The 16118-nt window shown below is 41.0% G+C and overlaps 2 protein-coding genes across 6 annotated transcripts in view; one reads left to right on the top strand and one right to left on the bottom strand.

The window, feature by feature from the left end:
* Positions 1-9669, bottom strand: part of rubcnl (rubicon like autophagy enhancer) — a 28055-nt gene extending 18386 nt beyond the window's left edge. The window contains exons 1-2 of the mRNA XM_049594682.1: positions 9626-9669; positions 3003-3080 (exon numbers count right to left, since the gene is read on the bottom strand). Of these exons, the coding sequence (XP_049450639.1) occupies positions 3003-3005 (3 nt within the window). The 5' untranslated portion in view covers positions 3006-3080; positions 9626-9669. The remainder of the gene's footprint in view (positions 1-3002; positions 3081-9625) is intronic.
* The window catches only part of lrch1 (leucine-rich repeats and calponin homology (CH) domain containing 1), a 120395-nt gene continuing 113213 nt past the window's right edge, over positions 8937-16118 (top strand). For all 5 annotated transcript variants that reach the window (XM_049594681.1, XM_049594678.1, XM_049594677.1 and 2 more), the window contains exon 1: positions 8937-9356. In XM_049594681.1, the coding sequence (XP_049450638.1) occupies positions 9131-9356 (226 nt within the window). In that variant the 5' untranslated portion in view covers positions 8937-9130. The remainder of the gene's footprint in view (positions 9357-16118) is intronic.

Here is a 16118-nt window from a genome sequence, read left to right as displayed (position 1 = left end):
GTTCACCCTGGACAGGCAACTTAGAGTCAACAATTAACCCGCATGTCTTTGGACTGTGGGAGGAAGCTGGAGGACCTGGAGGAAACCCACGCTGACACAGGGAGAACATGCAAACTCTGCATAGAAGGGCTCCACCACCCGAGGGTTCAAACCAGGAACACTCCTGCTGTGAGGCAAAAATGCTAACCACTTCAACAACATGCCACCCAGCAATAAAAATGATTTGTTAAATACTTACTCTACAGGTGACCATGGCTCTGAACAAGAAAGACCCATATTCTACCATCTCACCCTGTTAAAGTTTTCTTTGGTTTTGGTTTTTAGGGTTTTTTTCCTCTGAGGTGATATTGGACTTTATCTATAAAACTGAAACTGAACTGGAGTTATTATTTGTACAGCCCTTTGAGGCATGCATTGTGATACTGGGCTGTAACAAACTTTGACTTGACTTGAAATACAGGTGTGCTATGAGTGTCATAGTGTGTGACTGTAATATCAATTAGAGTTACAAACTAAGGAGGCAGGTGTCAGCAAGACATCTGAAAGTGTCCTGAAGGTCTTCAAAAGTATTAGTGTCAAAAAAATGCTTAAAAGTTCTCAGCCTGCACATCCACCTAAAAGTCCAGGGCTGAATTTCAGTCCCGGTCTGTCCTGAGAAACACTAATCAAAGATTTTTCAAGTTTCAAAAGATATCTCCTCTTGAACTCCTCTTGGGGGTAGACTGAAAATGGTCTCCCCCAGTGCTGAATATGTGATTACAGCCCTGAGTAAAGATTCAGCTCAAATAAACGGACTGGCAAAATAACAGCACAGAGCAAATCAATCAAAGGGTCAACAGATAAACTGCTGGATGGATTACTGCAGGATCTGGTACACAGATCAATAAAACTAAAAACACTGACCCTCTAACTCATCGACCTCTGACCGCCTTCCTTTGTTACTGTTATCAGCTGATCTTTAACTGATTGCAGATGAATTATTCTTATTATTTATTGGATATCCAGCCCTCTATGTTCTCTTAAAGGAATACGTCACCCCCCAAGTGATCATCTGTCTGTCAGTTACCCACCCAGTGTTAGGGTGTTTTTCTCTCATGCCTCCACGGTGAACGAAGAATCCAAAAAGCTGAGAGAATTCTTTATGAATTAAAGTCATAGGAGTCCACATTTAACAATATAAAAACTCTATCAAAACTTTAGTTTACAAACTCTCGACCAGCTCATGCAGTATAATTCACGTTCTATTTATCCAGTCGTAGGCTCAGTACCTCCCAAACACATGGATTCTGCTAAAACCTCAGTATTTAAAACACTTCTGTGTAAATAGTCTCAGCAGAGATGGATAACACTCCTGGGTTGGAACTTCACTCCCAGTTCGTTCTTTGGCCAGGACATCACATTCTCACTGCGACCTTGTCACATATCAACGTTTGGTCATGTTCTTTCCACATCCACGTCCAAGGTACCCTGAGTGTGTTGGCTGTTGATGTTCTGGGACGCTGTGTCAACTTCAGCCTGTTACATGCATTATCTTCTTTCAAAATACACTTCTGTTTTCACAGGAAATGTACAGTTTGCATACAGTCTCTTTCAAAATAAAAGCACTATGTTGGTACAACACCATAAATTGGCATTTTTTTCCTTCAACAACAAATGCATATGGTTATGTTTTGCCAACACACACACCTGGTTAGGTTTCGGCAACAAAAGCATGTGGTAGAACAGGGTTTGGGTTTACAGTCTTATGGTAAGCAAACTCCGGCCTCTCGGGTGAAAGTCACCCCTCCCACCTGCACAACTTGACTTTTGCCAACTTAACTTTCATTCTTGTGCCACCATGTTTCCCCCTGATGCGGTCAAATAAAAGCAACCACATATGCCAGCGTGAAAGGATAGCTCTTTTTAATGGTGTCTGACACCAGATGTCACTGACCAAGCGCCAGATTTCAACGACCTCGGAGTGAGACTGGGTTGGCCAAGAAACAACAGGCGTGAATGCTTGACAGCAGATCTTTAAACTGATGTTTTGGTATAGTGTTGCTGTTGAACATGGACCCCTTTCACTTTAATTCATCTACATTTTTCTCAGTTTCTGGTTTCTTCTTTTCTTCACAAATTCAGCATAACACAGGATGAGTAACTGCTATATAAATGATTATTTTGGGGGCAAAGTATTCCTTTAATGATGAGAAATAGCAACCACAACAACAAAAACTTTTAAAAAATTGTGATATTTGAATTTTAAAAAATCATTCTCCAATTCTGGGATAAGAGATTTTAAAGCTAAAACATAAATCCGGAAAATGCAGACAGTAACACAAAATGAAACAACAAACAAACTAACTGAAGAGAGAACATCAGGAATGGAATATTCCTCAACATTTACTCAAGTACTGCATTGAAATACAATTTTGAGGTACTTGTATTTTACTTGAGTGTTTCCATTCAGTGCTGCTTTATACTTCTACTCCACCACAGCTCTCTTTTAACAACACTTTCTAGTCGCATTATAAAGGTAATGCATTGATTAATGCATCATTAATTAAAATACAATACATTTATATATATTACTCTGATATGGGACATCCTGCATGATGAGTAGTTTAAATATCAGTACTTTAATTTGATGTCAGTACTTTTGCACTTTAACTTTGACTTGGAGCACAGTATTATTACAGTGTGGTATTAAGACTTTTACTTGGTGAAAGGTGTTGGTTTTTAGTCTTTACCCCAAACCACCAGTTTTATCCAGCACTGTTAAAGAGTACATTTGTGTTTAAGATATTAATAAAAGCTCATTAGTTTCATTTCAGGAGATTGACTCACTTCAAACTTCCTGTGTGAGTGCAGAAACACACTCTGATTGTGTGCGATATCATCTTGAAGTACCAACATGTTTCCTATTTTACAAACAGCAAAGTGCATTGGACTGAAGGACGGAGCAACACTGACCAAAACAGCACAGACGTCTTAAAGACCACGACATAAACCAGGCTACTCACCATTCTGAGAGGTCCTAAAGTGAAGCAGCGACCTGTCAGAGGCTGAAGGGACTGAAATGAGTCTTCATCCACCAACAACTGAAGCACAGAAAGGAAGAGAGGCGGCTGGTTATCAACACTTCCTGTATTTAAAATAGTGGTTTGACTTTCTGTGGCTGAGCAGTCGGCAGGGTTTGTCCTGACAGCAGAGAGGCTAAAAAGCTCCTGTTAAAGTGCACAACAGAACTTAACTCAAGTAATTTACCCCCAAAATTGTTATTAGTGTCCTGACAATTAGACAATAGACTTTTTCCTTGTGAAAATGTATCTAAAGTGTGATTTTGCTGAAGAACATACAAACACAGATAAAGAAAAATAGAATCAGATAGAAAAGATGTATTACAATTGTATTCAATAGAAAATGATGTGATTGAACCTCAGAGCAAGCCGCAGCAGCAGTTACATGTTCAGAGGTTATGATGGTGCGTCTTCCTCAATCTAACTGTAACCATAGATAGAACAGTGTCAGGCTTTTTTCAGCAGAAATATTAGAGTGTTGAGCTCAGCAGACGGATCGATGGTTGTCACGTCAGCTGGCAGCTGGTAGAGAAGAAAGAGGAAGTTTCACTCAGAGTCGAAGTATCAGTGTGTTTGATCTACCTTCATGTTCACAGGAGGAAAACGGAGACGCAGCTCAGATGTCTGAGACGACACGTGTCCATGTGAGACCCTGACAGTGCACATTCCTTGTTATTTATCTCCCCTTAAAGTGCCCTGAATGTTTGTGTTTGTTTTCACACACTGGAGGACGTCAGGAGGACTCAGAGTCCAAAGACACCCTGCATCATCCCTGTGTGTAGTTTTAATGTGAGTGTCAAGTGTCTGTCTGGAAATACGTTTTATATAATCAAAGCGAGGACACTTTAAAAGGAAAAAGAACATTTTTAGGGAATGATGACATGTTGAGGAAAGGATGACTTTTCTTTTAGGAAGCAAGGACATCTTTCGGAAAGTGAAGACATTTTTTAGATAGTGAGAAAATATTTAGGAAGTGAGGACACTATTTGGACAGTGAGGACATTTTAAGAGAGTGAGGCAAGGATATTTTTTGGAATGTGAAGACTTTTTTTTGGAAAGTGGGAAAATGATTAGGAATGAGCACACATTTTAGAAAGTAGGGACATTTTTAGAAATTTATGTAATCTTTGGAGACATTTTTTGGAGAGCAGGAATAATAGGAGACAAGGGGTTTTTTAGATAGTGAGGACATTTTTAGAAAGTAAGAAGAACATTTTAGAGAATGATGACATCTGTAAGAAGTGAGGGTATTTTTAGGGAGCAAGGCTATTTCTTTGGGAAGTGAGGACACTTTTAAAAGACAAGAAATTTTTAGAGCATGACGACGTGTGGGAAGCGAGGATACTTTTTGGGAAAGTGACAAAAATGTTTAGGAAGTGAAGACACTTTTAAGAAGTGGGGACAGTTTAAGGCCATTTTTTTTAAAGTTAGGACACTTCTGGAAACTAGTGTAATCTTTGGAAACTGACACCTTGTTTAAGAAGCAAGAACATTTTTTGAAGAGCAGGCATAGTTTTAGGAAACAAGAATTTTTTGGGAAGGTGAGACATTTTTAGAGAATGACCGCATGTTCAGGAAGTGAGGACATGTTTAGGAAATGAGGACACTTTTTGGAAAGTGGGGACAGTTTTAGGAAGCAGGGCAATTTTTGGAATTTTAGGACATTTTTTTGAAATTTATGTAATCTTTGGAGAATGACAGCATTTTTAGGAAGCACATTTTTTGGAGAGCAGGGATAGTGTTAGGACGCAAGGAATTTTTCTTGGGAAAGTGAGGAGCTTTTTAGAAAGTAAGAACATTTATAGGGAATGATGACGTAAAGGAAGTGAGAGCATTTTTAGGAAGCAAGGACATTTTTTGGAAATGGAGATGAGGACATTTTCAGAAAGTTGAGACATTTTTGTAAAATAAGAACATTTTTAGACGGGGAGGATATTTTTAGAAAGTGAGGACATTTTTAGGAAGTGAAGACATTTTTGAAAAGTGGGGGGAGTGAACATGGATGTGTTATGAGACAACGGGCCTCTGGGCACAGACATGGTGAGGGCCCCCCACCTCTCCTACAGAAGAGCAAGACACACAAACTTTAAAGTCATTTAGCTTCTTTTTGTTGTGGTTTTGCGTCTCTTTGTAGTCGTTACACATCTTTCTGTGATTATATATGTCTCTGTGTAGCTCTTGGTAGTAATTTTGAGTCTTTTTGTTGTTGCCTTGCGCTCTTTGTGTACACTTTGAGTCTCTTTGTGATTGTTTCCCCCTTTTCCTAGACTTTCTGAGTCTCTTTGTGTATCTTTGCAGCTGTTTTACATCTCTTTGTAGCTGCTTTGTGTCTCTTTGTGGTCATTTTGAGTCTCTCGTTAGTGTGTGTCTCTTTGAGTCACATTTTGAAAGTGAAGGTGAGGGGGCCCCTGACACTTTGGGCCCCTGAGACTGTGCCTGATAGGCTTGTTCAATAATCCATTATGGGAATTGAATGATTTTTGGAAAGTAAGGACATTTTTAGAGTGTTGGGACATTTTTGGGAAATTGAATATTTTGGGGATTTTTTTTTTTTCTTTCAGTCTTCACATTGTCAAAGTGCTGTTTGAGGTCGAAGACATGGTTTGGGGTTAAATTTAGACTGCAGGTTAACGTTAGAGTCGATGGGATGTGTTGTACATTACATCAGTGAAGGTCCTCATAAGTGTACAAGTCCAAACAGGAGTTGGCACACCGACTGTAATCAGTGATCAGCACTGTGTATCTGCTGATGTAAGCTTGTTATGTAATCGCTTGACTCAGCATTCCCGCTCCCCAATGGAGCTCTCCCACTGTCTCACACACACACACACACACACACACACACACACACACACACACAGTTGGTAGTAAATAAGGATTTTTACCTTCAACACAAAGCAGATTGTCTCTCTGCGTGCAGAGGTGAATCCAGGCTGCTTTTACCTCACAAAGCGTCAGCATTTATTCAGCAATGTGTTGTTTGTTCTTATTCATATTAAAAATCAATGACTAATTTATCTGCATAAGTAATATTGGCAAAGTTCACAAAGTTTTGGCATCGTTACAGAACTGAAAAAGCCAAGAAAAACGTTTTGACAGCCAAAATTTAAGCATCGAAAACTGCTTAGTACCAAATTTTGTCCCATTTACAGTATTTTACTTTAAAAAAAGTTCTCATTCACCTGTTTAAGAGTAATAAAAAAGTATTATTTATGTGTCTGTACAAAATCCCATCAGCACTATTAAAAAACTCCTCATCCTCAGCCTTCATCCTAAAAAGTGTAAGTGTTGAGTGTTTAAACCTGCAGCAGCTGTTCCCTCTGTTTGAAGGGGTAACAAACTGATTTCGCTCATGACGTTTGTTCAACAACTCTGCCTGTGAGGGCTGCTTTATAAAGTCAGAGCAAATAACTCTGGTGATGTACCGTGTGTTGGCTTGGACTGGGACACTGCACATGATAACAGAAGTCCAGTGTTTCAGACTGGGTCCTTGAATTTGAATGAAAGCTTTGGGTTATACCAGAGATGCTTTATCGGAGTGTTTTAGGGTTTGACGTACTTTTAGTTCAGTAACTTTAAGTAAAGATAGCTCAGCTTCTGCTGCATCTTTGTTGCATGTTTTTTTTTGTAACCACACTAGCGGCGAGGCTCAACTATTGGATTAGTTGGGATGAAATAACGTTGGGATATTCATGGTCCCCAGAGGATAGAGCTTACTGACTTTGCTGATCCTCTGACTTTCCATCTGGCGCCACAATCTGGTCAAACTTCCCCTTGAAATATCTCACCCTTTACTTCATAGATTGGCACATTAATTTGGTTTGCAGAGGGTGAACTCGTTTGACACTGATGATCCTCTCCTGTAGCACCACCATGAGGTTCACATCTGTAGTTCTTATCAAAATGTTTCAACAACTGTTGGGTGGGTATTTAATGGCGGTTGGTTCAGACGTTCATGTTCTCCACAGGTTCATGTGTAATAATGTTGGTGACAGTATGAAGCAGTGATGATAATGATGATATACATTAACAACAGATCACATGGACACTTGATTAAAGTGGCTTTCAGCAGGATAACAATTTAGTTTTTGAGTATATTAAAGGCTCTGCACACCCACACAGCTGTTTGTGTTATTGTGGTCGACTGTGGGCAGTGCTGGTGCTAAACTAACAGGAAAGTGACACTGTGTGCAAGTGCCCACATGAAACTGAGACCAGCTCAGTTCAGCCAGAATAAGTGAAACGTGTGCAACATGTTGCTGCAGCATGTGGACTCTAGTGAAATGTTGACTTTACTTTTGTGATATTTACATGAAAAAAGGAAAGAAAAGAAAGTTGCATCATGTGTTTTGATCATTTACTAACTCTGGGGCAGAACGTGAATAAGTGTATTCCCTTAAAAGGTTGAACTTTTCCTTTAAAGGGAGTGCTTCATAGAGCAGCTCTTCCTCATTTGGTTTGGGTGATTTAGGAGGATCCTACCAGACCCCTCTGCAGCTGAGCTAATGACATATGGTGTGAACATATAATTACTGATAATGTGACCTCCACAAGTTGGTAATGTGCAACATTAAGCCACAGACCTCCACCTGATAAGAGTTATGAGTCTGCAAACAGATCGACAGAGTCTTAAATATTCAGCAGTTTTTGTGAGGCCCCAAACAGGCCTAGGATTTAGGGTCCAGGTGTTTGAAACAACCCACAGTGTCACTCAGGTATATTGAAGTGCAGCATGTATTGACTCTGTCCACCAGATGTCACTGTTTAGTCGCTGTTTTAGTTTCCCTGCTGTTTCTCAGACGCACAGTCCACTGCGCAGCCGCACTGAGTGGGCTGCGTCAAGTCAAATGAATGTCAAACCGGAAATGCAGAGGGCCTGTCTTCAAAATAAAATGGTACCAATGGAAATAGAATGAGAGTCATTCTGTCAAGTTAACTAGGGTAATAATGAAAAAAAATCATACTTCATTTTGATAAACTTTTATTTTTGAGGCCGTATTGAGACCAGATATACAGATATATACCCAACCACACAACTGCAGCATTTTTCTCATAATATTATTTTCTTTCAAGCTGGATTTATTTACAGTCATTACTACTGTCAGAATCAGAATCAGAAATATTTTATATGTAATGATAATAATAATAATAATAATTAATCTTCTTCTTAATCATAATTATTATTACTATTATTATTTTATTATTAATATTATCATTATTTAAATCAAATATTCATGCACCCCTTTCATCTTTGCTTTATGCAGATACTATGATAATACAAACAACAATTTATGATATAATAATAGTAATAATAATAATAATAATAATAATAATAATGATTATAATAGTAATAATTCTTCTTATTCTTTATTATTATTATTATTATTATTATTATTATCATCATCATATCATAAATTGTTGTTGGTATTATCATATTATCTGCAAAAAGCAAAGATGCAAGGGGTGCATAGATATTTGATTTTAATAATGATATTATTATTATTATTAGTATTATTATTATTATCTGCAAAAAGTAAAGATGCAAGAGGTGCATTGATATCTAATTTAAATGTATTTTATTTTGAAAGCCATATTTAAATGTTTTAAATGTGTTTAGGGTTATCGTACAGCACTTTGCACTTTGTAACTGTTTTGAAAGGTGTTTTATATATATATATATATATATATATATATATATATATATATATATATATAGTTTAGTTTTAAACAACAACAACAATAATAATAATAATAATAAAACTATTATTATCATTATTATTTAGCCTAATTTTAATTTTAATTAATTTATTTAAAGGTATTTTATTTTGAAAGCCAATGGCCGGATGTCGCGTCGATGTTTTATCCCCGTCGCTTCACGTACCGCGCAGACAGGGAGGCGGACGCGGCGGCGACAACCAAAGAGGAAACCGACCGCGCGGCACGGCACGACTCGGCACGCCTGAAGAAGTCCCGCTGTTTGCCTGAACGTTAGCTGCCCCTGCACGCGCTCTCTCGTTAACGGATATACAACCGCCGCGCACACCGGGAGAACAGCGGAGAGGGGGAACACTATGGCGACGTTGGGACCGGAGTCGGCTCGTCCTCCTCTTTCCCAGCTCGGTTCTTCCCCGTCGATCCAGGCTCACATCGGCAGCGCCAACCTGCCTCCCAACCGGGGCTTGGAGCGGGCGCTGGAGGAGGCGGCGGCCAGCGGCGTCCTCAACCTCAGCTCCCGAAAGCTGAAGGAGTTTCCCCGGACAGCCGCCAACCACGACCTGACGGACACGGTGGAAGCAGGTAGGCATCTCTCTGTCATCTGGTTAGAAACAGAACCGGGAGGACGCCGGTGCTGGGCGGTAACGAGTCTCAGTAACGCGTTACAGCAGCGTGGTCCTCGCTGACTGTGTGGTGCTGGAATTTCCGTTACTTGGTGTAAATCACTGTGTGTTCATTGAGCCGCACCGGGAGTCGAACCCGCGACCCCGGTGCTGTTGTGGTCCCTGCCTATAGTGTGTGTATGTAAGTTACCCTTTATGGGATAAATGCATCCCGAAGTTCTGCCTCACCTGGACCGGATGCACAGCTGGATGCACCTCCTCCACTGGGTGTTACTGGCGGTGACACCGACACCAGTAATGACCTGTCTGTGGTGATTTATGGACACATGTATGAGACACTCATGGAAAGGCTCCTCAAGTTTCCAGTGTACAGGATCTGAGTGTTCAGAGGGCCTGCAGCGGAATTCCCCACCACTTCCTTTTTAATCCATTTACGGTTGTAAACAGGCACGGAGGGCTCAGACACACTCTGCTTTATTCACAAGAATACAGTTTATGGATCTTTGTTGCACAGGCAGTAATCAGAGCACAGATTACGTCACAGCTACCAGTGTAAGGCAGTGGGAGAAATGGTGTTGGTAGTAAGTTGTATTATTAGAGTTAAGGGCAGACAAGCTCAGAGGTTTAGTGTTGCTGTAGCCCACAGGAAGTGAGGATTAGAGTACATGACCTTCACATAATCCAGCCGAAGTTAAAATATATTTTGAAACTCTTGAAGATCCGCTCATTACTAAATGTGTGTGTCATATAAAAACTAAAGTGATGGTCAAAGTTGTCACAGTGAAATTTAAGGAGTGCTGATGGATTCACGTCATCAACATTGCCACTGTATGTCCATTAGAAGTAAAGTGGTTATTTTCACCACTGAGCGGCTCAGATTGTTATTGTAAGTGTCTGAAGTGTCTCTTTATCTTTCACTTGATTCGGTCCATTCGTTATTGCCTCCTTAAAGGGATAGTGCACCCAAAAATGAAAATTCATCCATTATCTACTCACCCATATGCTGATGGAGGCTCTGGTGAAGTTTTAGAGTCCTCACGTCCCTTGCGGAGATCGGCGGGAGGAGCGGCTAGCACACCTAATGGCTGACGGCGCCCCAGACTAACATCCAAGAACACAAAATTGAATCCACAAAGTATCTCCATACTGCTCATCCATAGTGATCCAAGTGTGCTGCAGCCCCGACATAAAAAGTTGTTTGGAAAAACGTCATTTGAACTCTGTTTTTAGCCTCACTGTAGCCTGTAGCTCTGACTGCTTCTCTGTGCTCCGCGCATATGACGTTTTTCCAAACAACTTTTTATGTCGGGGCTGCAGCACACTTGGATCACTATGGATGAGCAGTATGGAGATACTTTGTGGATTCAATTATGTGTTCTTGGACATTAGTTTGTGGCGCCATCAGCCATTAGGTGTGCTAGCCACTCCCCCTGCCGATCTCCGCAAGGGATGTGAGGACCCCAAAAATTCACCAGGGCCTCCGTCGGCATATGGGTGAGTAGATAATGGCTGAATTTTCATTTTTGGGTGCACTATCCCTTTAAGCAAACGTCTCTTTCTGAAATGTTATGAGATTTCACGTGTTGCAGGAAAACAACATTCAAAATGTGAGTTCTGGAGACGGTACAACAACCAGAATAGTTTACAGTATAGTTTGCTTTTTAATTTGACCGCCGAAGTATATGCATGAAGAGCAGACAAGGAGAGAGAGGATAAAAAGACATCGGAGTGTGACCGGGGCTCTGCAGGATGTGAAGCATGGTGACGTTGGGCTTCCTTGAGTTGCTGTGACCTCATGCCCACAGAGGAAAAATGCCTATGTTGTAAAGAGTGGTTCGTGTTTGTGCATTTCGGACCTGCGGACAAAATGACGAGCTACACTTTGAGCAGCTGTCATAGACTTTGTTAGACATGGACATGCTGAAGTTTGGCTAGTTGTGCTACAAATGGATCCTATCACACACACTGTCCCTACACGGCACATGCACCTGCTAACTATAGCGCCCAACGCGAAAATGCCAAAACGTGAATGTCTCTATCTAGAGCCAGTGTTTGGTTTGTCCGTTCTGGGCTACTGTAGAAACATGGCGATGCAACATGGCGATCTCTGTAGACGAGGACCCGCTCCCTATGTATTAACGGCTCATTCTAAGGTAACAAAAACACAACGACTCTTATTTTCAGGTGTTTGCCCACAAAATAAAGCATACTTATTATATTATATTCCATTTCTGCCAGTTTATCCCCCAAAATCCGACACACTGGAGCTTTGAGTTAAAGATCTGAGGTGAGGGTTTGTTTTTATGTTGAGATTTTTGTTAATATCAGTGGTTTCTCGGCTGTAAAGAGGCTGATGTTGGCTGCACACAGTGAGCTGTATGGTAACATATGATCAAACCAATAGCACCAGTAGTTTGCTAAAGCATACGAAACTGCACTTGACTGGTGGTTCTCCTTTTCCATGAAGTGTTTGATTCATGAAACCATTTTTAGCCGTTCAGTTTCCAACTCTGCAGATTGTTCACTGCTACCACAGAACTCTAATTTGCCTGCAGGCATGAATGTGTGTTTGTCTGTGTGGCCCTGTGACAGACTGGTAACCTGTCTAGGTGTACCCCTCCTCCTTGCAGCCCCATGCCCCTCTGAACTGGATAAACTGGTGTATATATAATACATGAATGGGTGTGTTGATGTGAAGATAAATGCCAGTGTAAATAACAGCAACATTTGAGCAACAGCCACTGCTCACTGATCCTTCTGAGACAGTTTACTGGTTAGAGATGTGAAACCATGGTAACATGAGCTAAGAGTTGTTTGGTGAACTTTGTGTATTTAAAACCAGCACTGATAAGTTCCTGTTCGCAGTATTTTGATCATAACCGAGGGTTTGCATTTATTTTAGACCGCGAGTCATGTGCAGAGTACAGGTCCTCTGTGCAGCACTGACCTCCACATGCCAGCAGTAGTTTTCAGTATGTGCTGCAGCTTTATGTGCAGCTATATGTGCGCAGATTTGGAGAGGAGGTGGTTAAGCTGATCTGCTTTAATGTGCTGTAAATCAGCACTGACTTGGCTGCAGGTCGGTCACATAATGTCAGCAGCTGCATCACACTCCAAAGGGACAGTTCACTTCGAATCTATATATATTTAGTTCTGGTTGAATTTATCCAGTCTGTGAGAGCTCTGCTGCCATCCTGATACATGGAGGTGATTGGAATTGAGTTTGTGCTCTGCAGGGTTTTAAACAATTGACCTCACTGTGAACTGTTCTCATGAAATGATCTCTCTGAAAAATGGAAATGGATGAATGACAGTGAATTATTAAGATAAGACTTAATTAAGGGAAGTCGTTGTGCAGCAGCTGCAATACAAAGCTGGAAAGAGTGCAAATATACAGAGTACAGATTAAACACAATACAAACAGTAAAGGTTATCAATAAGGTGCAAATGTGCATAGTGTCAGAGAGTAAATAAGTTAACAATAAGGTGCAAATTACACATATACACATGCCAAAAAGTAAAGAGTTGACAGCAGGGAATTAGAAAAAGACAGTGACAAACTTAATCCCGTTCACCTCCATTATACTGAGCTGTTGACACCTGAGACATCTCTGAAGCTCAGTGTGTAAAACTGAAAGCACCGACACATCTGTCCGGAGTCTGTTTCCTCCACAGCAGCATGAATATCAAGGTCAGCCGTGTTTCAGTTGGACTGAAAAGTCTCGGTGACGTTATGTTGCTTTACTTCACTCTCTAACTTTGTTTATGTACACTAAAAAAGAAATGTGGCTTACATAACCACAGCGGGTCATGTCTGCAGAAACACAGCAGCATGAAGTGCAGGCAGGGAGAGAGCTGAGGCTGTGTGCTTCATTTGGACTGCTTTATAGTTGGATCAGAGCTTTAATATCTCTGCTCAGATAATACACAAGCTGTCATCCTGTTTCATGCAGCGTCGTACTGCAGTGCTGCCTTGCTCAGTAGCGTGGTCTGTGGCTGTGCAGTTTGGGGGATTGTTGTACTTCTTCCTCCTATCTGTTGGTTTGGATGTTAGATCTGTTTCTATTTACAGTTTTGGTGCTAAATGTGTGTTCCGTTAATTATAAGCTTAAATCAGGGTTTTTATGGCCGCTCGTTATGACTGATTAAAGGTCTCCAATCCAATCTAGGACAGATGCTCTTACACATTTTTTCTGAAAGCTCCCCCGTAAGAGACCCTGATGACGACTGGAGTGCAGCTTGGGTCGCATATTTGTGTCCAAACCCGACCGAGCCAAAGAGAGGAGTAACCGAGCCTGAACCCAACACACATTCTGTTTACCCAAGCCTGGCACAGTTAATGTGATGTTACTAAGTATGTTTACATGCACAGTTAAGTCACGCTACAGTTAAGGCTTGACTAGGCCATTTGATTGGACTACTGTCCTTGTTCCGGTATACAAGATGGGAGGGGAATTGATTCATTGACGGAAGTATGGCCGAATCTGCTACAATAGGTGGCGACCTTTTCACGTCACAGACCAAACAATCACCATTCTGTCTCTGTCTCACTCTTTCAGCTGACACAACATGAACTGTGTCTCCTCGTCCGTCCAGAAAGTCACGGCTCTGGATGTAGATTTCCCCATGTTCTTACCAGCTTCTTCTCTTACACATTTGATGCTATTCAACTTCTGGGTCAAAGCCCGGGGCGGAAACTGCGGAGCATGTGCAGAGCACCCCCGCTAGTTTGGGTCCGATTGGCTGTATACATGCAGGAGGAATTCAACTCCCAGTGATGTTCTCTGATGTCATATAAACACACTGAGTGAAGCACTGAGTTTTTCCCTGCCACGCTGTTGTTGTTACCATGGTTACAGCTTGCCTCTTTACTGTGATTACACACATGGCAGATTGTAAATGACGTTCAAAGGGCATTGTTTTGTGTAGGCGTATGTAGATAGTTTTAACACATGTCTAACACACATTATGCAATGTCAACGACTTGAATGATAACATTTGAGTCTTGCCATTTATATACGTCAAGTCTTTATCACCACAAACTCTTTCTGAACTGTAACTGCTGTTAACTGACATATTTACATAATCCATTCATCGTGGTTTATTTTGGGATATCTTGGAGGAAGGTGACAGCATCCACAGCTCTGTCCTTCTGTGTTCAATCAGTCTTTCAGCAACGATAAAGTTACGTTTGCTGCTGATACCTGAAAAAGGCTGGAAGGTCCTGAGCAAGTACACCAAGTGTCAGGTAACATTACGTGATGACATATTTAGTTTGACATCCTCCAGTATTACCTATCTCACGTTACCTTTTATGAAACAGCCCATGTGTTGCGTTCATGTGTCAGGTAAATAAAAACCACACAGCACTGAACAACAAGAAGCCCTACAGACAGTGGATCTGTCACAGATCAAACACAACCCCAACCCAATAAATATTTATCTGGACCCAGCTCGACCGGTTGGGTCTCTTCGGGCTGGGGTCAGGCACCCACACCCTGATAAGGGCCTCAAACTAATGATTGCTTTCAAGATCATGTGGCTGTGGCTCAGGAGGTAGAGCGGGTCTTCCACTAATCAGAAGATCAGTGGTGTAATTCCCAGCTCCTCCAGTCCGCATGTCAAAGTTTCCTTGGGTAAGATACTGAACCCCAAATTTCTCCTGATGGCTGTTCCATGAGTGTGTGAGTGTGTATAAGCTGAGTAGCAGGTGGCACCTTGAATGGTAGCCTTGGCCATCTGTTTGAATGGGTGAATGTGACTCGTAGTGTAAAAGTGCTTTGAGTGGTGAGCGGACCAGGAAGACTATACAAGTACAAGTCCATTTAAACTGCTGACTTTTCCAGGGCTTCCTAGACGACATGTTTGGATTTTCTGTTTTTGGAGCTGGGCTGTTCATTAGGTGCATTGTTGGAACATATGTACCGTTTGGTAACTCATGGCTCCATGCTCTCGGAGCATAGAGCGTACTCTGGGCACAGATGGAGCAGCAGAACGTCAGGCGCAATGAAATTTAACCATTCACTGCGCCGGATCTAAAAAGTTTGCTTTCACTTACCAAAAGCTGCTTCTGTCATCGATAGATCTCATCTGATCAGCTCTGATCGGATTGACCAACCACTGTTTTCTTTATATTAAATAACAGTTTAATCTCTATAAATTGTTCTTAAACTTACTCTCTTGAACAATATACATTATTTCACAGATTCCACTGTCATATCTTCAAACCTCTTGTGTTGTCCGTCCATCTGTCCAAAAATATTTGGTTCAGTGTTTTATAGAACAGAAAAACAACAAACCCTCACATTAGAGAACTAAGAATGTTTCATGTTTTCGATTATAAACGTCGATTAATGTTCATTTTAAGTTTCTTTCAAAGATGTGATTATATATCAACTAACTGTCTCGGCAATATTCATTGTGTATTCAGACTTTTTTGACACATTTATTAAGATTAGGACATTTATTAAACTTTATAGCCATCTGCTTTCAGAGCATGAGGAAGTGCATCTCCTCTTTGTCTCCTGCTACCCATAATGCCTTGTGGTGTGGGGGTTGATTTCTGTTGTTACTTTAGATTTCATTTTCTTTCCTTCACTAACAAACAGCATCACATTTTTCTCGTTAGGAGACTCAGTTTGATTTCCTGAGAGTTTGTGGCAGCAGTTCAGACGCTGATGAGTCAGACAGCATTTGTTCAGATTTAATATGAAGCTGAATG

This window comes from Epinephelus fuscoguttatus, linkage group LG13 (genome assembly GCF_011397635.1).
Source record: "Epinephelus fuscoguttatus linkage group LG13, E.fuscoguttatus.final_Chr_v1".
In the NCBI taxonomy this organism is placed as follows: Eukaryota; Metazoa; Chordata; class Actinopteri; order Perciformes; family Serranidae; genus Epinephelus; species Epinephelus fuscoguttatus.
The sequence above is the reverse complement of the archived record's forward strand: the minus strand, read 5'-3'. Positions and strand labels throughout refer to the sequence as shown.